General features: G+C 44.5%; 1 protein-coding gene across 2 annotated transcripts in view; it reads left to right on the top strand.

Moving 5' to 3' along the window:
- ZDHHC18 (zinc finger DHHC-type palmitoyltransferase 18) overlaps window positions 1-21,682 on the top strand; it is a 1,033,940-nt gene that overhangs the window by 148,491 nt on the left and 863,767 nt on the right. For both annotated transcript variants that reach the window (XM_044084102.1, XR_006366315.1), the window contains exon 2: window positions 2,922-3,082. In XM_044084102.1, the coding sequence (XP_043940037.1) occupies window positions 2,922-3,082 (161 nt within the window). The remainder of the gene's footprint in view (window positions 1-2,921; window positions 3,083-21,682) is intronic.

Genomic DNA, 21,682 nt, shown 5'->3' with positions numbered 1-21,682 from the left:
GTATTAGTTTAAGGGTGTACACACGTATACAACCAGCTTATTGTACATTTTTTATATTTTTTCCACTAACAGGTTGGTTTGTTCTGTTGAATTGTACAGGCTATAAGTCACGTAAAAGTTGGGAAAAGGTTTGAAATGATTTATTATTGTCTCATATTTATGTATCACTAAAACCTGGCATTTTAACAGGGGATGTGTATACTTTTTATATCCACTGTTCTTATAAATCAAATTTTTATTTATTTTTTTGCATGTTGTAGATGTCTGGAAATATGCTTAGTTACTTATGGGCCTCAAATTTAAATCATTAGCTTTAAGGAATGACAAAAGCTTATTACAGCTTTACACACTGTGTATTTGTCCAGTTTTTGAATGCTGTTCTTTTTGTGTGCAACAGGAATCCGCTTTATTTGCATCTGTTCAGACTGTTTACAAGAATACCTTCTGTTCAACTATGAAAAATATCTGGTTCTTAATGTATGCATTCCACTGTAAATATATTAGGTGGAACGTTATTACTGCATAAAGAATTTTGCATGATGAATTACTTCAAGCTATTTATAATTTTGTCTCCAATAACATGAGAACTCGTAGGTACGATATTTTGTATTGCAGAACACAATTAAGTAACCATTTTTATTCAAATTATACTAGGGCTTTGGAACCATATACTAAGAGAGAGGTTATCCCCCAAAATTCAGTGTTTTAAAAGGAGCTTTGATCAATGGATGGGGATAAAGTATGTACTAATTTTGATGAATTAGTTTTCCTAGATGGCCTTCAGGGCTGAGCACTAACAACCTGTCAGGAAAGAACTTGAAAGAGTTGAGGATGTTCTTGTTTACTGCTAGATTTTGCTTATAACATAGTGTATGGGTTGTTTTAAGAAAGGTTACCAAGCTGTCTTATTGCATTATAATAAGTATTGCATCTTGAAGATGTAGCATCATAATAAGTATGTGGTGGTGTGGGTTTGAACTTGGTGTATCAGCTGATCTGCAAGAAGGCCTAGTGTAGTAGGTGCTTAGCAACCCACAGTCCACATCTGTTTGGATGATCTCTGCTCTGGGACTGTAGTTTGTTTTCCTGTAAGTTAGGTCAGTGTCATTTTTGTTTTTTGATCTTACAGATTGTGCATAGTCAATGGAATGAGGTTGAACTGGGTAGCTCAGGGTGTGTGGGTGTGTCCCCTAACATTTAAACCCACTGTGTGAGCATGCTGGATAAGAACACTCCAGACAGTGCGACTGGGAGAGTCTTGATGCCAAGCTGGAGAAAGCAAGAAACCCTAATGGTTAGTGCTCTTTAGAAGGGTGCCTTGCAGTCAACTGATATGGTGAGTCCGTATCAGTTATTACCCGAAGCACTTAAATATGCACCCTTTTTTCTGGGACAAGCTGTGGAAAATAAGGGTGCGGTTTCATTAGTAGTTTGTCTTTTTAGGAGTATGGGCTGGAGTGAAAATGGTTTAGATTTCTCTGGCATCAAGCTTAAAATGATGAGGGAATCCCAGCAGGTACCAAAAACATGTTTCTTAACTCATTCCCTCCATTGGAGCTCTGGAAGTTTGCAATGCAACTTCCAGTGGGTGCAGCCTAAGCTTTTTTATAAATCAAATTATTTCATGCTTCAGATAAATGTTCATATCTCTGAACCGTAGGGGTTACTCAAGTAGTAATGGCGAACTTTTCAGCATGATTTTATAGTGAGGTCTTAAACTTGATTTTATAAATCGCAGTAAATATAGCAACTATTAAGTTTGTAGTATTTAATTAACAGCTCTTTAAAATCTCTCCACTACTGCTCAAGTTACACACGTACTCAGCAGCATTTTGCTTATGCAGCTGAGAGCTTTCATATGTTTTTTAAGCACTTCTGTCTGTACTATTTGGTTGTAGAGATATTTAGAAACATGAAATTTGACTATAAATATATGCACAACCATTAATCTCTCTAGCTGCACTAAACAGAGGTCAAATATCAGTAATTTGCCATTGTGCGAACTTCTACTTTGTATGTAGCATAGTTTTGGAATTAATGCAAATATAAACAAGCAATATCTGACATCTGTAAAGGCGTCGGTCAAATGTAACTGCAGAAACACTTAGATGTATGTGATACCTTTAAGTGTTTCTGCAGTCACTGAATTTTGGGGGATAACCTCTCTCTGTATATGGTTCCAAACCTTAGTATAATTTGACTAAAAAAATGGTTACTTGTGTTCTGCAATACAAAATAATATCGTACATGTGAGTTCTCACGTTATCGGAGACTGAATTTTAAATAGCTTGAAATAATTAATCATGTTCTCCCAGTGTGTACGTGACTGGTGGCAGTAATGACTACCTTTATAATCTGGGCAAAAGGAGGCATAGCTAGTAAACCTGTGCCACCCTTTCCCAGGTGTGTGTTTGTGTGTCAGCTACTTGGACAGGGACACTAAGCACTTGTGGACAGTGTGTGTTTGAGGACTTTGCTTGGAACCCTGGCTAAGGACTCAACGCTATACCTGTGCCAGTGTGGAGTCTTATTGGGGATATGGAGAAAGAGGGAGAACCAGCTCCAGACTCTGGTATCTGTGTGCTCTTAAGGGATGTTTTTACTTTATTATGTGTGCAATTGTCATCCTCCCAGTGTGTACGTGCCCCCACTGTTGCCAGTGGTGAGGATTGAGGTTCCTTGATTACTGGGCCAATAGGAGTTAAATATGCACAGTGTCATACTTCAGCCCTCCCTCTTCAAAAATTGTCCACAGTTCACTTTGGATAAATTGAACATATATGCTGTACCTTTCATAAGTTTTGAAAGACTACAGTTTCTGCATTCACATAACTACAGATGATAGAGCATTTTTATTACACATTATAGTAGTATAGATTAAGCTGTTTATTAACTAAACCCATTGTTTTCTTCTTTGCCAGTTGTCCATTCCTTACTGAACATGTGACAATTGCCATTCCCATTATTGGAGGGCTGCTTCTTTTTTTTGTCATGGGGTCCTTGCTGCAGACGAGCTTCAGTGATCCTGGTATCCTGCCTAGAGCTACTGCAGATGAAGCTGCAGACCTGGAGAAACAGATAGGTAACCTTTGCTTTTCTCTCGTTTTTTTTTTAATTCAGTTGTCTGTCCTTCCCCTTGGCTTTAGCTGTAAGGTACGATTCAAACATCTGGTTACTTCAGGCTTTTGAAGAATAAGTTATTGCATTATAGCTGTGTGGATGGTTTGTCCCCCAATATTGTGAAGGTTAAATTGCAATTTTAAAACTGAAACAGCAGTTAATGAAACTTGCTATTACAGCAGTAGTGTGTTTTGGAGGGGCTCCTCCCCTACATCCTCAGAGTTGGTATGTATGTGCCCCCTATAAAGATGCTGCACATCACAGTGGTATGACTATTTCAAGAGAGTGGAACCTCAGGTTTTGTGCATATTCACTCACATTTACTATTAATTCATCATTGTGAAGATTGCAGTTTGGGGTCCTTGCAATTTTAACAAACATATGTTGTATATGGGTACCTTTGATCATTTTTGTCTAAACTTGGAATATCTAAAAATGTCTGAAACTGATTTAATATAAAATACATTTCAATGTTATATTTGATAGGAATTTTTACAAAGTGTAGTAGACTATAGAGAATTCTGGTGGGTGTGGTTTAGGGTGTAATGATACCAGTTACAAAGAAAATCAAGGTACAGTGTGTGCACCAGAGTAATGCCCACCCACAAGTCTGTTTCTCTGCAGTTGTGTGACTGTGGAGTTAGTATATTTAAATAAGGGAGACCCCCTGCAAACATTTTTGGTAGAGTATTTACTGTGTATGAAATTCTACATAAAAATGATTCGATTTAAATGTGTTGTGTTAGAGCAGACTCAAAGGTAATGGAGTCCGTACAGCTATGTAGGTGCTCATATACTTTTTTGGTGTAGGCTTGGACATTAGTGCTAGTTCCAACTGAAGAGACAGTGGTTGTGAAGCTGCTTATACCCACTCTGAGGAGACTGTAGTCAGCTTTGGAAAAGTTTTTTTGTTTGACCCTGACAGGAGTGGGGTCAGGGGGAGATGGTGACTTCAAAAGTGATCACTTTATGGTCTGATCTTGCCAAGGAGGGTGACACTGTAGTGGTACTACAGTGGCTACTCATGTTGGTTAGGACCATGTCCAGGATATTTTCACATCTCGTAGGGGTGTTGACCAGCTTATCCAATTGATTGGCAGTGACTAAGTCAGGGAATCTCTGGGCATTCATGTTTGGGCTAGAATAGGTCTTCCACTCAATGGTTGGGTAGTCAAGTCACCCAGGATCAGGGTAGAGGGTTGAATCTTGATGGATTCAAGTAAGTCCAGATATGTGGAGTGGGCATCCTGAGTCATGGTTGGGGGGGGGGGGTCTGTAGCTAGCTATGATTTGAATAGTTGTCTTATCAACAGTTAACTGCAGTTGGAGTGTTTCCTATGCATCATACTGTGTGACAAGCTTGGAGGTGTGTACATCTTTGATAAATATTGAAACTCCACCTCCTTTGGCTTTGCAGCCCTTTATTTGGGGTCTGAAAGTATGGTAGGCTAAGTAACCTGGTAAAGCTAGGGTGCTCTCCAAAGCTTTTAACCAGGTTTTAGTGACCACACAATGTCAGCATCCTCCAGGGCAAGGAATACTTGGAATGAGTGCATTTTCATGGCAAGACTCCTAGTATTTAGCAGCATGACCTTTATTTCGTTTAGAAGAATTTTTTATGTTGGTAATTTTATACTCCTGACTTTGCCTAAAAAAAGGGGGGTCTATATCAGATAATCGAAAGCTTACAAGTTCAAAGCTCACAACTTTGAACTGCAAACCTTGAAAGCTGACAAAATCGAATCTACAAAAAAAAAATACTAAATACCCCCCCAAAAATGTATGCAGGGGGGCAGGCCCCCCTGCACCCACACCCTCCGCTATTTTAATATACCATCTCCAAGATCGCACTGTATTTCAGTAAAGGGAAATCTTCCCTTCCTGCACTCGCTGGCAATCTCAGTTCTATGGTTCGATGTTTTTGCTCTTCGAGGTTTGAAGTTCGAAGTTTTGAGCTTCGAACTTAACATTTGACGTTCTGATATAAACCCTAAAAAAGGCACAATGGGGGAGGCAAGAGCCTTTCTCAGAAGCCTGAAGCCTCATGTCCTCCCAGGCTGTCAGGCACTGGATTCCCTTGGAGTGACACCAGAAACTAAGCCAATTATTAGTCATCATTTTCTGTTTGTATCGAGGCATCATTCTGGGTGATGATGTTGCTTAAGGATAGGGATATACCTGCCTGGGACACATTCAGCGAGTTTAATTATGTCTGTCTTCATATAGTCAAGAGAGGTATGTCTCAAGTCATTCACACCAACGTGGACTATGACAGAGTCATAACAGTACCTGTTAAGAGACTTGAGTACATGCACAATATGGTGGATTCTAGCACCTGACAAGCAACTTACTGTGACTTTCTCCTTGTCTAGCCTGGTGAGGGGTACATTTGTGTGTCTCACGATAGTCTCGTATGACTAGTATGTTGAGTTTGTACTAGGCCTTAGAGGCTGAGAGAGACTGATATCTGTACTATGTTTGGTGCGTGGTGCTGTGGGTTTTGATGTGCGTGTGTATTTTTGCTTCAGAGGTCTCTCTTTAGATATATCTTTGTTGAGAACCCCTACATATGTAGGAGTGTGTTGTACAGATATGGGTGTTGTTCATAGTGTTTGTGCAGACAGTCTGCTCAGTGGCAGATGTACTGGTTTGTGACTGACAGCGCAGTGATTCTAGGTTCTTAATGTAATTGCATCTCTCACATATTGTGTTCCTAGGTGCTAGTAATAGCGGGATGTTCATCGTGCATACAGCTGCAGTAATTACAGATGGGGTTCTCTGCCGTCAGGCGGGTCCTCGGTCGGCCGAATTCCAAAGTCTAGGTCCTGACGTCAGTGCGACAGGGGTATACAAGACACAGCCGACGCCATTTTCTTCAGTCTTTTTTGCCGCGCGGTGCCCGAAGCAGAAGCAGTTCGCAAGTGCCGGTCGGCCAGCTCCTGAAATTACGAAAATTTGGAAACCGAAGTCTTCTTTAAAGCTAAGTACCCCGTTGGGGAAACTTTTCTTGCCTCAGACCGATGTCAGACAAAGTTAACAATTGTATTTCTTGTGGGAAGCAAATACCGCATAAGGATTTCCATTCCCTCTGCATACCTTGTTTAGGCCCAGACCACGACGTCTCGGGCTGTCGCTTTTGCGCTACTTTCAATAAACGCACTATTAAGCGTCGGGCGGAGTTCGCCCAGCACTTTTTTGGTAAAGCTTTTGATTATAAAATGTCATCGGAGACTCCGACTACCGTTTTGTCCAAAAAACGCAAGGACAAAGACCGACACGCGAGGTCCGCGGTCTCCACCGACACCATGCCGAAAGCGGCTACACGTGGTCCGGTTCTCAGCGAGGCGCCTACGCAGCCCCTGACTACCGACGACACTTCTCTGGCGGTGTCTTCTGTAACCGAGACCGCAGGTGCCTCGGCCCATACCCAGACTACAGCTACCAAAGCCACTGTGAGTGTTGAGCCTCCTAATGTGGACAGGTCCACTTCCACCCATGGTGTCTTTAGACCCTCATCTTCCATTTCCATAAAGGCCTTTACTAAGTCCAAATCAGCCATGCATCCCAAGAGGCCTGTTGCACAGGGCCCATCTCCAGGCCCCATGCCTATAAAGCAGATGCTAATAATGGCTGAGGATTTAATTACTCTTATCAGGGGTTCCCAACCCCCTCCGGACAAGAGACCCAGAGTGGAGGAAGATTCTCCCTCTTCTGACCAGGGCTCCATTATTTCAGAATATTCTGATGAAGAGGAACACTCGTACTCCCCTTTTGAAGATTCTGATGCAGAGCAGTCCATTTCTTCTGCATCTCCCCCAGAGGATTTTTCTTTTGGGGAAACCTTGCATACCTTGAGGGGAACACTTCCATTGGGAAGGCCAAGACTTTTCTGATTCCAAGAAAAGACTTAGGGAATTTCTTTTGCTACCTCAGCACAGACCTCTGGCGATATCTCCTGTCTTGGACATACTTGATGATGTTTACTCGGAGGCTTGCCTTAATCCGGATTCCCTGCCTCCTGCCCCAGTCAAGCCTGATGGGTACTACAGAGTTCCTAACTCTCACCAATTTCTTTACAAAAGCCATAATGCTGACCCTGAAACCATTTCTCAAGGCCCCAAGGGAATGAAGGCCTCTACTGCTAAGAATCCACTACCTTCCGAAAGAGAGTCTAGATCCTTAGAAAGGTGGGGAAAAAAGGTATATACCTCGGCCACCCTAGCCATGAGGGCCTTAAATTGTCAGTTCCATATGCTTAAATATCAGCAGTTTCTGTTATCACAATTAAGGAAAAAAATGTGTCAACCTGAACAACCAGATTTGAAGGAGTTGCAGGATATGATGCATAGTGCAGAACAAGTGGGTAAACACACCTTACAATGTGGCTATGATGCTCTAGAGGCCTCAAGTAGAGCTGCTGTTACAGGATCAGTCATTCGTAGGCATGCCTGGCTTAGGGAACAAACCTTGCCTGATCATGTTTGCTCCTTTACAAAAGGATGTATTATTTGGTACTAATGCTGAGGAGATACTACGGAAAATGGAAGAAAAAGCTAAATCTATGCAAACTGTCAAAGCTTTTCTACAGGTTCAACCACCACGTTTTAGCAGAAATTGGCCTTCAAAAAACTGGTCCTTTCCAGCCACGGACAAGCCCCAAAGAGGTAGATACAGGCGCACAAGGGGCAGAGGACAATCACAAGGATCATATAGAGGCAGACAATGGCAAACTCCAGCACCAAGAGGTGGCGAAGACAGTGCACAACAATACAGGAAACGAACCCAATGACTTTCCCCTTTTCATGCCAAGAAAGTCTCAGCTGGCAGCACCCTTGGGAGGAAAGCTGGCATTATTTACAAGAAATAGGCATATCACAACAGACAAATGGATCCTGGACATTATAAACAGAGGCAACAGATTTCATTTTCACACTCTTCCAAAAATGAGAGGCATGCCGAACCTGCCACACAATCAAAGGGCAGAGGCTCAAATACAAATTTCAAAGCTCATGGACATGAAAGCTATTCAAGAGGTACCTACTCACGAACAAGGTGAAGGATGTCCTTCAAGGATGCATCTGCAGTCCTTACAAATGGGGTTGTCCTGTCATCAGGCAGCCCTTTGGTCGGCCGGATTCCAAAGTCTGGGTCTGGCCTCGGCTGGTGTCGCACTCACCCGATGTCATCTTTGCTGGTCTTCGGGTATAAAGGCATCAGCCGACGCCATTTTCCTCAGTCTTTCTTGCCGCGTGGTGCCCGAAGCAGAAGCTGTTCGCAAGTGCCGGTCGGTCAGATCCAGAGATTACTACTACCGAATACTACTTCGAAGACTTCTAAAAAGCTAAGTACCCCGTTGGGGACTCTTTCTTGCCTCAGCCGATGTCAGAAAAAGTAAATAACTGTTTAACTTGTGGGAAACAAATACCTCATAAAGATTTCCACTCTTACTGTTTACCTTGTTTAGGCCCAGACCACGACGTAGCAGCTTGTTTAGCCTGTGCTTCCTTCAACCGACGAACGCTTGGGCGTCGGTCGGAGTTTGCTGAACAGTTTTTCGGCTCAGATTTTGCGTACATTATGCCGTCGGATCCTCCGACTACACAAATTGTTAAACGCAAAGAGAAGGACCGTCACTCGCGGTCCGCGGTTTCGGCCGAAACCACGGCTAAGCAAACCGCGAGTGTCTCGGTTTCGGCCGAAACCGAGAAAACGGTTCAATCCTCAGCCGAATCCATGACTACTACCGAGGCCCCTTCTACCCTAGTTGAATCGGCCTCTGAAGTTTTGCCTACTAATGTGGTTTCTCTAGAATTATCGGATACCATCCCTTTGGATGTCTCTACTCCAGCACGTGGTGCAGCTAGGCCTCCTGCAGCCATGTCTATAAAGGCCTTTGCCAGGGCTAAAGCAGCCAAATCTGCTAAGTCTGTGCCTGTTAAGCCCCCCTCTCACAGGCCCAGTTCCAGTTCCCAAATGCTTACTCTGGCAGAGGATCTCATCTCTTTAATAAGGGGATCCCAATCTCACCCAGATAGGGCCTCTCAACCTCCAGAAAAGAGATCTAGAGCAGAGCACCCTGAGACTGTGTCCTCAGATAACTCTTCTGATGATACAGACAATACAGACCATCCAGAGGCTCCTTATTCTACATATCAAGATTCCGATGCTGAAGAATCTATTCCTTCTGCCTGTCTACCAGAGGAATTTTCCTTTGGGGAAACCTTACATGCCATGAGAGAACAATTCCAATGGCAAGGAGAAGATTTCTCAGATTCAAGAAAAAGGCTTAGGACCTTTTTACACTTACCGCAACATAGACCCTTAGCTATACCTCCAGTTCTTCCTGTGGTGGATGATGCATTTAATGATGTTTGCACTGCTCCAGATACTTTACCTCCAGCCCCTGCTAAACCCGATAGGTTTTACAGGGTTCCGGACACCCATCACCACTTATACAAGGCTCCCCTTGCAGATCCTGAGACTATTTCCCAGGGTCCTAAGGCAGTAGCTTCGACTTCAGCGAAAAACCCACTCCCTTCTGATAGGGAATCCAGGTCCTTAGAGAGATGGGGTAAAAAAGTATACACCTCTGCTACTCTCTCAGCTATTGCTTTGAACTGTCAGTTTCATATGATCCAATACCAAGAGTTTATGCTTGATCAGTTAACTAAGAAACTGTCTTCTGATTCTTTAGATAAGAAATATGTTCTGGAAATGGTCAATAACATACAGCAGGTTAGTAACCATTCTTTAAAATGTGGCTATGATGCACTGGAGGCTTCATTTAGATCAGCCATGACTGGTACAGTTATTAGAAGGCATGCATGGTTGAAAGAACAGGTCTTGCCGGATCATGTTAAAGCAAAGCTTTTAGATGCTCCTATGGATAAGGTCAGTCTATTTGGTTCTCCTGCCCAACAAGTAATGAAGAAAATGGAAGAGAAGGCAAAATCTGTACAAACAGTTAAAGATTTCCTACAGGTTCAGCCCCCAAGGTTTAGCAGGAACTGGCCTTCCAAAAATTGGTCCTTTCCAGACTCCTCTAAATCTCAGAGAGGCAGGAATAGACGTCCCAGAGGCAGAAATCAATCCAGAGGAGGTGCCTACAGGGGACGCCAGTGGCAAGGCAATAACCAACGAGGCACAGATTCAACCACCGCCACTACAACACAATCACAGTGACTTGACTCTGACACCGCCTACCAGGGAACAGATAGCAGCACCCTTAGGCGGAAAGTTAGCCTTATTTTCAAAGAACTGGCACTATATCACAAGAGACAAGTGGATTTTGCAAATTATAGATCAAGGCTACAGGTTTCATTTCCACACCTTACCAGTAAAAAGAGGAATGCCAAACCTACCACCAAATCAAAGGACAGAAGCTCTAAAACAAATAACTCAATTGATAAAAATGAGAGATGTAGAAAGGGTACCACCTACAGAACAGGGCAAAGGATTCTACTCCAGACTCTTCCTAGTACCAAGAAAAGAGAAAAGTTGGAGGCCTATTCTCGACCTGTCCGCTTTAAACACATTCATCATTGTTCCAAAATTCAAAATGCTGACCCTACAGCAACTTCTTCCCATGCTGGGCAAGGAGTGTTGGCTGGTAACTCTAGATCTCAAGGAGGCATACCTGCACGTCCCCATACGACCAAATTGCAGAAGATACCTCAGATTTCTTGCAGGATCAGAGCATTATCAATTCTCAGCATTGCCCTTTGGCTTATCTACTGCGCCCAGAGTGTTCACGAAATGCCTGGCATCAGTAATCGCTCATTGCAGGCTTCAGGGAATCCAAATTTACCCATACTTGGACGACTGCCTGATACAAGCGGACAACCAAAGCAAGCTGACACAAGACTTACAAAGGGTCATTTGCTTACTACAAGCCCTGGGATACACAGTCAATTTAAAAAAAGTCAAGACTGATACCATCCCAAACAAGAACATTCTTGGGTGCAAAATTGGACACAGTAAAACAGATGGCATTTTTAACTGCAGAAAAACAAGAACAACTTCCTCTTTACTTCTTGGCATTAGCAAAGCAGGACAAACTAACAGCAAGGAAAGTACTGCAGGCCTTGGGCTTCATGGCCTCCTGCATAATCCTGGTCCCCCATGCCAGACTGCATATGAGAAAACTACAGTGGTACCTAAAGAATTTATAGTCTCAACACAGGCACAGCTTAGAAACCGAAATACCACTAATCCCATGCCTGAAACAAGACTTCCTATGGTGGGCTCAGGAATGCCAGTCAAATCCAGGCTTGTCCTTCCACAACATTCAAACAAGCCAAACCATCACAACGGACGCCTCAGACCTCGGTTGGGGGGCCCACATGCTGGACCACTGCATTCAAGGCTTATGGACTCCAGATCAGCTGCACCTGCACATAAATCAAAAAGAAATGCTGGCAGTAAAACTAGCAATCCAGAATTTCAGACCATTCCTCAAAGAAGGCCAATTGATGATAAGGACAGACAACACCACAGTCATGTGGTACATCAACAAACAGGGAGGCACTCATTCATACCCCCTATGCCGAATGGCTCTGGACCTATGGAATATGGCTCTGAGCTACAACATTCAGTTACAGGCAATATTTGTACCAGGAAAAGAAAACATCTTAGCAGATATGTTAAGCAGAACTACCTTGGATGCTCACGAATGGATGCTACACCCGGACATCTTCAAGACCATCACAAAGAAATGGGGGATACCACAAATAGACCTATTCGCATCCCCACTCAATCACCAACTCAAGAAATTCTGCACAAGGATACACCACCCACTTGCTTGGAAGGTGGACTCTCTATCCTTCAGTTGGAAAGGCCTGACAGCATATGCATTTCCACCTCTTCCTTTGATGCACAAGGTACTACTGAAAATCAAAGAGGAACGTCCAAGGATAATCCTGATGGCTCCAAATTGGCCAAGGCAACATTGGTATCCATTACTGAGGACCATGTCTCGGGGGGGAAATGTGGACACTACCCCTGATCCCTTTGCTGTTAACTCAGAGCAACTACAACATCCTGCATCCCAATCTGAAAACTCTACAACTAACTGCCTGGAACATTGCATAAGAGCAACTAACCCAGATTTATCCCAAAGGGTTAGACATTATCCTTGAGGCCCGCAGACCTTCAACAAGAAAAAACTATGCAGGAAAATGGAAAAGGTTTGTCACTTGGAGTACTGAAAGAGGGAAAGATGTGTCAAAGGTAGACATTGCCAACATCCTGGAGTATTTGGCAGAGCTTCTCCATACAGGCCTGTCCTACTCCTCCATCAAGATACATGCATCAGCTATTTCTGCAGAATACAGCTTCGATCCCCCTGTTTTCTCTCATCCTCTACTCAGGCAGTTCCTGAGAGGAATTAAGAATGTAAAACCTCCTAGGAAACCGCCATTACCAGCATGGGACCTGAACTTTGTGCTAGAAAAATTGACACTCCCTCCATTCAAACCAGCAGCAACAGCAGATCTTCAACACCTATCCTGGAAAACTGCTTTCCTACTGGCAATTACTTCAGCAAGAAGGGTTTCAGAACTACAGGCTTTAATGGCAGTACAACCCTTCCTAATCTTCCATCAAGATAGAGTATCCATGAGAACTAATCCTACATTCATGCCTAAGGTGATATCTAGAGTGTCTCTAAACCAGGCAATCCACCTACCTACCTTCTTTCCCAATCCACAGAACAAGGGGGAAAGACTCCTGCATACCTTGGATGTACACAGACAGTTGCGCTACTACCTGGACAGAACCAAGGGCAATAGAAAAACAGACCAGCTTTTAGTAGCCTATGTAACAGGAAGGGAAGGAAAAGCAATTTCCAAACAAACAATCTCCAAGTGGATAGGAAATTGCATAAGATTCTGTTACTCCTACCATGGAAAGCAAATTCCACAGAACATAAGACCTCATTCTACAAGGGCTACTGCCACTACCACAGCTTTCTTATGAGGAGTGGCTACCAAGGACATTATTGAGGCGGCTACTTGGACCTCCGTGCATACATTTGCCAAGCATTATAACTTACCTCTATACTCTAGATCCCGAGCAGGGTTTGCCACTGCTGTTTTGCAAGGGATCCTAACTACACCATAATTCTTCTTCCTCCTCCTCCCCTAGTTTGGCTATGGTATTCTACCCATTTGTAAGGACTGCAGATGCATCCTTGAAGGACATAGTACAGTTTTGTACCTACCATAAATGTAGATGTCCGAACAGGATAGCATCTGCAGTCAGGATTACCCTCCCTCCTTCTCCTCTGTGGTACTCCTAGGGTATTTGCCCTACTTATAGCTAGCTAGGGAGGGGGATATCTTATGGTGTATTTGTTTGTATATATGTACATACATGCTTATTTTTTGTATTTGCCTTCTATTTTTCCTGGAAACATTGGCATTTATCCAAAATTTTAGTTTTCCAAGAGGGCAACTGGCATCTGGGGCAAGAAACACTGAGGAAAATGGCGTCGGCTGATGCCTTTATACCCGAAGACCAGCAAAGATGACGTCGGGTGAGTGCGACACCAGCCGAGGCCAGACCCAGACTTTGGAATCCGGCCGACCGAAGGGCTGCCTGACGACAGGACAACCCATTTGTAAGGACTGCAGATGCTATCCTGTTCGGACATCTACATTTATGGTAGGTACAAAACTGTACTTTTTTATTCCAGACTATTCCTGGTACCAAGGAAAGGAACTGACTGGAGACCCATTTTGGACTTATCAAACCTAAACACATTTCTACTCGTACCAAAATTCAAGATGCTCACCTTACAAGCAGCTTCTTCCCATGCTGGGCAAGGAGTTTTGGCTGGTAACATTGGACCTCAAAGAGGCATACCTGCATGTCCCAATCAGACAAAGCTGCAGAAGATACCTCGGATATCTTGCAGGTACAGTCCACTATCAATTCTCTGCATTGCCCTTTGGTTTATCTACTGCGCCCAGAGTATTCACGAAATGCCTGGCATCAGTAATTGCCTACTGCAGACTTCAAGGGATACAAATTTACCCTTATTTGGACGATTGCCTGATCCAAGCGGACAGCAAACACATACTTCTGGAACATCTGGCTTATGTAACACGGTTATTGAATTCTCTGGGATGCACAGTCAACAGAGAAATCCAGGCTAACACCATCTCAGAAAATAACTTTCCTGGGTGCCAACTTGGACACAAACACCCAGATGGCCTATCTTACGCCAGAAAGACAGGGGCAACTAACTCAGTATTTCAAAATACTAGCAAATTGTGCCAGGCTAACTGCAAGGAAAATCCTGCAGGCTCTGGGCTTCATGGCATCTTGCATTCTTCTAATCCCATGTGCAAAGATGCATATGAGGAAACTTCAATGGTACCTAAAAAAAACCTGTGGTCTCAACACAGCCACAGTTTGGAAACAATAATACCAATAATCCCATGTTTGCAAAAGGAATTTCTATGGTGGGCCCAAGCATGCCAAACAAACACAGGTCTACCATTCTGCAAGCCTCAAGCAAATAAAGTCATCACAACAGACGCCTCAGACTACGCCTGTGGGGCACACATGATACGGGTGCATTCAGGGCAAATGGTCCCAAAAGGAAAAGCGCCTTCACATCAATCAAAAGGAAATGCTAGCAGTGATAAATGCAATTACAGCTTTCTAGGACCTCCTGCATCCAGGGCAATTATTGATAAGAACAGCCAACACCACAGTAATGTGGTACATAAACAAACAAGGAGGAACACATTCATACCCCCTGTGCAGGCTAGCCATGTCACTTTGGAACTTGGCTCTGGAATGTCAAATCTAACTTCAAGCACAGTACCTGCCAGGATTGGAAAACACGCTGGCAGACAATCTAAGCAGAAATATGACAGACCCACACGAATGGAAGTTGCATCCTCAAGTGTTTACAAAGATAATCCAAGCGTGGGGAAGGCCAGACATAGATCTCTTTGCCTCCCACAGGAATCATCAATTGACAAAGTTCTGCTCAAGGACCTTCCATCCAAAGGCCTGGAGAGTGGACGCCCTTTCTTTCAGTTGGGCAGCACGGACAGTTTACGCCTTCCCACCTTTGCCTCTTCTGCCCAAGGTGCTCTTGAAAGCAAGAGCAGACAGACTGAAGATGATACTGATTGCTCCAGACTAGCCAAGACAACACTGGTACCCACTCCTGAGGAGCCTAACACATACTCCTCCCTAGACCCTACCTCTAATGCCTCTTCTACTGACTCAGCACAGCTACAAAACTCTTCACAGTCAGCTGAAAACACTCAATCTGGCTGCATGGAAAATTCCTTAACACCACAACAGACCCTACTCTCCAAAGAGGTGCATGATGTCATTTTGGAGGCCAGAAGGCCATGTACTAGAAAGGCTTACTCCGCAAAATGGAAACGGTTTTGCGCTTGGAATGAGAAAAAAGGCCAGGATCCTAGAAAACTGAATTTGCCTCAGATATTACAGTATCTAGCGGAGCTGTTGAACAGTGGAGTTTATTTTCCTCCATCAAAATTCATGCCTCAGCCATTTCTGCAGAATACAACACTGATCCACCCTTATTCTCTCACCCACTCTTAAGACAGTTCCTCAGAGGGGCTAAGAATATAAGACCTCCAAGGAAACAACCAATACCAGCCTGGGATCTTAATTACATTCTAGAAAAATTAACATTGCCTCCCTTTGAACCAGCTACCTCAACAGATTTGCAATATTTGTCCTGGAAAACAGCTTTCCTTCTGGCCATTACCTCAGCTCGTAGGGTTTCGGAACTACAAGCCCTCATGGCTGTGCAGCCCTTTCTCATCTTCCATCAGGACAGGGTTTCCCTATGAACCAACCCGTCATTTATGCCTAAGGTAGTATCCAGTGTAGCTTTAAATCAGGCCATACACTTAACTACCTTTTACCCCAATCCTCAAAACAAAGGGGAAAGGCTGCTACATTCCTTAGACATCCATAGACAGCTACATTACTATTTGGACAGAACAAAGCCTTTCAGGAAATCAGAACAACTCTTTGTGTCCTATGCTGTAGGAGCTCAAGGGAAGCCAATTTCCAAACAGACAATTTCAAAATGGATAGGCAACTGCATATGGTTTTGTTACTCCTTTCATGGCAAATCTGTTCCTACAGGCATCAGATCCCACTCCACAAGGGCCACAGCTACCTCTACAGCCTTCCTCAGAGGAGTCCCCACCAAAGATATTTTGGAGGCAGCCACTTGGAGTTCTGTGCATACCTTCACAAAACACTGCCATCTGCCTTTATACTCCAAAACTAGAGCAGGCTTTGCCACTGTTGTGTTGCAGGGCATTCTGGCTCCTCCCAGTTCCACCTAGTGCCTACCACCCTGTGCGTAGCTTTGGGATTCTATCCATCTGTAATTACTGCAGCTGTATGCACGATGAACATAGTACAGTTTTGTACCTACCATAAATGTAGATGTTGGAGTGCTAATACAGCTGCAGTACAGGTTTCCCTCCCTCCTTTCCCTCTTGGTAAAGGCCTAGTAGCTAACACCTCCTCATACAACCTGATTGGGTTATCCTTCAATGGTGTATTTGCTTGCAACTACTGATTGTTGATTATATTGCATTGCATGATTATATATATATAATTTATGTATTGCCTTCCTTCTGGGGGCACCTGACATCTGGGGCAAGAAAGACTGAAGAAAATGGCGTCGGCTATGTCTTGTATACCCCTGTCGCACTGACGTCAGGAAAGAAAGCGACAACAACCGATGCCGGACCTAGACTTTGGAATTCGGCCGACCGAGGACCCTCCTGACTGCAGAGAACCCATCTGTAATTACTGCAGCTGTATTAGCACTCGAACATCTACATTTATGGTAGGTACAAAACTGTACTTTGTGTACATAAGGCAGTTGCTACACACTCAGGATGCCCATATCAACCAGACTTACAGCCGAAACCATAGGAAATTGTCCATGGTTATCAGAATCTGTGGAAGAGAGGTCGGGGATAGTAGAGTGGTTACTATCTGAGGAGAGTACCTATAGGTGTGAGTAGGGTTGGATAAAGTCAATACAGTAGCTCCAGGTGAGGGCCTCACTTACACAGGAGTGCTGGTAAGGGAAAAAATGCAACTGAGATACCTTGCAAAGTGTTAAAACACTGCAGCGGCGGTCCATGACAGGCAAACAAGCACAAACCCATGCAAATGCTGGGTTTAAATACCACAAAATGAAAGTAAAATAGAAACACTGGAATTTGACTGATCAACCTTGTCCCTGAGCTCTTAGCTCAACACCCTGTGCCAAACCAGATGTTCTTCATTTCACTGTTGCACTCCTTACATTTGGGTAATTTGCTGGCAGGTTGCCCTCAGTCGGCCTGATTAACAAAGTCTTGGGTCCTGCGTTTGTTGCTGTCCCCCCCTTCCATGACATCAGGTCATCAGGGGTGTAAAACATGCAGCTGATGCCATTACATCAGTCTTTCTTGCCGTGCGGTGTCCGAAGCAGAAGCAGTTCAAGTGCCGGTCGGCCGACTCCTGACATTTTCGTTTTTGAGTTTCAAAACCAAAGTCTTTAACTTAAAGCCAAGTACTCCGTTGGGGAAACTTATAGGTTCATAGGTTGGTACTTGGCTATCAGCCCTAGGGCCTATACAAGCGTAGGCATAACAATTCCCTGGCTATTTCTTCCCACATTATTTACTTTCCTGGACCCCTGTCTAGCAGGGCGACTGCCGTGATCCCTGGGGTGAATTTCCTTTCTCCCATCCAATCGTCAAGGTTCCTCTTGAAGAGGTCCAAAGAGGCACTCTGCTTGACATGTATGGGCAATCTATTCCAGAGTCTGGGGAGTCTCTGGGCCAGGAATCTATCCCTCCAGAATGTTTTGTTTATTGTGATCACAAGGTTTAGATCCCTGTAGCGTGTAGCTCTGAGGGATTGGGATTTCTTTAAGTGTAGCATGTCCAACAGCTCTGGGTTTGACATGGCCTTGTATGTTAAGCAGAGATCGCCTCTGAGTAGACGATATGCAACAGAGTATAGCTGGAGTTTAAGGCGGTCAGCGTAGGGCATCTGCTTTAGGCCACTGATTCTTTTAGTGAGGTATTTCTGAGGCCTTTCCAGTTGTTGCAGATGTCTTGAGAGGTACATACCAAATGGGGCGTTGTATTCTATAATGGGTCTAATGAGGGATGAGTACAGTGGGACAATGACCTCCTTTTTTCTGGATGAAAAGCCCTTCGTGATGAGGTGTGCCACATAGAAGGATTTCCTGACTGTTGTGGCGATGTGGTTATCGAAGGTGAGACCACTGTCCACCTGTGTCCTTAAGTCTCTTATCACACTTTCTGTGTTTAGTGTACTGCCACCTATATGGTAATTCATGGATACATGTTTTTTCCCAAAGGGGATAACAATACATTTCTTGGCATTGAGCTTGAGCCCATGTCTGTGGCACCAAGCATCTGTTTCTGTAAGGCCCTTTTGTAGAGTATCCACATAATTTGGAGATTCAATAATGGCTCCCAGTTTGCAGTCATCTGCAAACTTTGTTAGCCAGAGTCCCTTAGTGTTGACCTGTACTTCAGAGAAGTAGATGCCAAACAAGAGCGGCCCCAGGACTGAACCCTGAGGTACTCCGCTTTCACTGGTCTGGAGCTGGATTTGGAGTCTGCTACATGTCCTTCATGGATGCATCTGCAGTCCTAACAAATGGGTTGTCCTGTCCTCAGGCAGCCCTTCGGTCGGCCGGATTCCAAAGTCTGGGTCTGGCCTCGGCTGATGTCGCACTTCACCTGACGTCATAGCTGCAGTTCTTCGGGTATAAAGGCATCAGCCGACGCCATTTTCCTCAGTCTTTCTTGCCGCGTGGCGCCCGAAGCAGAAGCTGTTCGCAAGTGCCCGTCGGTCAGAACCAGAGATTACTACTACCGAAGACTTCTAAAAAGCTAAGTACCCCGTTGGGGACTCTTTCTTGCCTCAGCCGATGTCAGAAAAAGTGAATAACTGTTTAACTTGTGGGAAACAAATACCTCATAAAGATTTCCACTCTTACTGCCTACCTTATTTAGGCCCAGACCACGACGTAGCAGCTTGTCTAGCCTGTGCTTCTTTCAACCGACGGACACTTAGACGTCGGTCGGAATTTGCTGAGGAGTTTTTCGGCTCCGCTTTTGCTTATAACATGCCGTCAGAGACTCCGACTTCGCAATTTACTAAAAAGCGCAAGGAAAAGGACCGACACTCGCGGTCCGCGGTTTCGGCCGAAACCGCGGTTAGGTCAACCGCGAGTGTCTCTGTTTCGGCTGAAACAGAGTCCACGGTCCTTCCTTCGGCCAAAAGCTTACCTCCTGCCGAGGCCTCATCCAGCATGGCAGAATCTGCTACTGAAATCCCACCTGCTCCTACAGGATCCCAGGATTTATCTGATACTATTCCTTTAGATATATCTACTCCTGCACGTGGAGCTGCTAGGCCCCCTGCATCCATGTCAATTAAGGCTTTTGTCAGGGCTAAAGCAGCAAAATCTACCAAGAGTGTGCCTGCTAAGACCCCCTCTCACAGGCCTAGCTCTAGTACCCAAATGCTTAGTCTAGCAGAGGATCTTATTTCCTTGATCCGGGGATCCCAACCTCACCCTGACAGGGCCTCTCACCCACCTCCAGAGAAGAGGCCTAGAGCAGAGCCCCCTGAGCCAGTTTCTACAGATTGCTCCTCTGATTATTCAGAACATACAGACCCTCCTGAGGGCCCTTATTCTCCTTATGAGGACTCTGATGCAGAAGACTCCATTCCTTCTGCCTCTTCTCCTGAGGAGTTTTCTTTTGGGGAAACCTTGCGTGCTATGAGGGAACAATTTCAACGGCAGGGCCAGGATTTCTCAGACTCTAGGAAAAGGCTTAGGACCTTTTTGCATTTGCCACAGCTTAGGCCTTTAGCCATCCCTCCAGTACTTACTGTTGTGGATGATGCATTTAATGATGCTTGTTCTGCTCCTGATTCACTTCCTCCGGCCCCTGCTAAGCCCGACAGGTACTACAGGGTTCCGGACACACATTATCATTTGTATAAGGCTCCTCTTGCAGATCCTGAAACTATTTCACAGGGACCCAAGGCAGTAGCAACTACCTCTGCCAAAAACCCCCTCCCCTCTGAAAGGGAATCCAGGGCCTTAGAGAGATGGGGTAAAAAAGTTTACACTTCTGCTACTCTTTCAGCTAGGGCCTTAAACTGTCAATTCCACATGATTCAGTATCAGGAATTTATGTTAGACCAGTTAACTAAAAAACTGTCCTCGCCTGAACCATTAGACAAAAAATCTCTTCAGGAAATGGTACATAACATTCAGCAGGTCAGTAATCATTCCTTAAAATGCGGCTATGATGCACTGGAGGCTTCCTTTAGATCAGCTATGACTGGTACAGTGATCAGAAGGCATGCATGGTTAAAAGAGCAGTCCTTACCAGACCATGTTAAATCAAAGCTTCTAGATGCTCCCATGGATAAGCTCAATTTGTTTGGCTCCCCTGCACAGCAGGTGCTGAAGAAGGTGGAAGAGAAAGCAAAATCTGTACAGACAGTCAAGGATTTCTTACAGTTCCAGCCTCCAAGGTTTAGTAGGAACTGGCCTTCCAAGAATTGGTCCTTTCCAGACACCAGAACACAGAGAGGCAGGAATAGGCGCCCGAGAGGCAGAGGTCAATCCAGAGGTGCCTACAGGGGGCGTCAGTGGCAGCCCAACAACCAGCGAAGTACTGCCACAGATCCAGCCACTACCACTTCCACAGGACAATCACAGTGACTTGGCTCTGAGACCGCCTACCAGGGAACAACTAGAAGCACCCTTGGGCGGGAAACTAGCCTTATTTTTGGAAAACTGGCATCACATCACAGGAGACAAATGGATTTTACAGACAATAGACCAAGGTTACAGGTTTCGCTTCCATACTCTGCCAAGGAAGAGAGGATTGCCAAACCTACCTCCAAATCAAAAGAAAAAAGCTCTAGAACAAATAGACCACTTGATAAGGATGAGAGCTATAGAAAAGGTACCGTCTATGGAACAAGGGCAAGGATTTTACTCCAGACTTTTCCTGGTGCCAAGAAAAGAAAACCAATGGAGACCTATTCTCGACCTGTCCGCTCCAAACACATATCTCATTGTTCCAAAATTCAAGATGCTGACCCTACAGCAGCTCCTTCCCATGCTGGGCAAGGAGTCTTGGCTGGTTACTCTAGATCTCAAGGAGGCATACCTGCACGTCCCCATTCGACCAAATTGCAGAAGATACCTCAGATTTCTTGCAGGATCAGAGCATTATCAATTCTCAGCATTGCCCTTTGGCTTATCTACTGCGCCCAGAGTATTCACGAAATGCCTGGCATCAGTAATTGCTTATTGCAGGCTTCAGGGGGATTCAATTTTACCCTTACCTGGACGACTGCCTGTTACAAGCGGACAACAAAGAAATTAGAAAAAGATTTGAAAAAGGTCATTCATCTACTACAAGCCTTGGGGTACACAGTCAGTATAAAAAAGTCAAGACTGATACCATCCCAGACGTTAACT

Source organism: Protopterus annectens, chromosome 1.part1 (genome assembly GCF_019279795.1).
Source record: "Protopterus annectens isolate FY-2018-M chromosome 1.part1, PAN1.0, whole genome shotgun sequence".
Taxonomy (NCBI): Eukaryota; Metazoa; Chordata; order Ceratodontiformes; family Protopteridae; genus Protopterus; species Protopterus annectens.
Note: the sequence above shows the minus strand (reverse complement) of the source record. Positions and strands in the feature narration are given on the sequence as shown.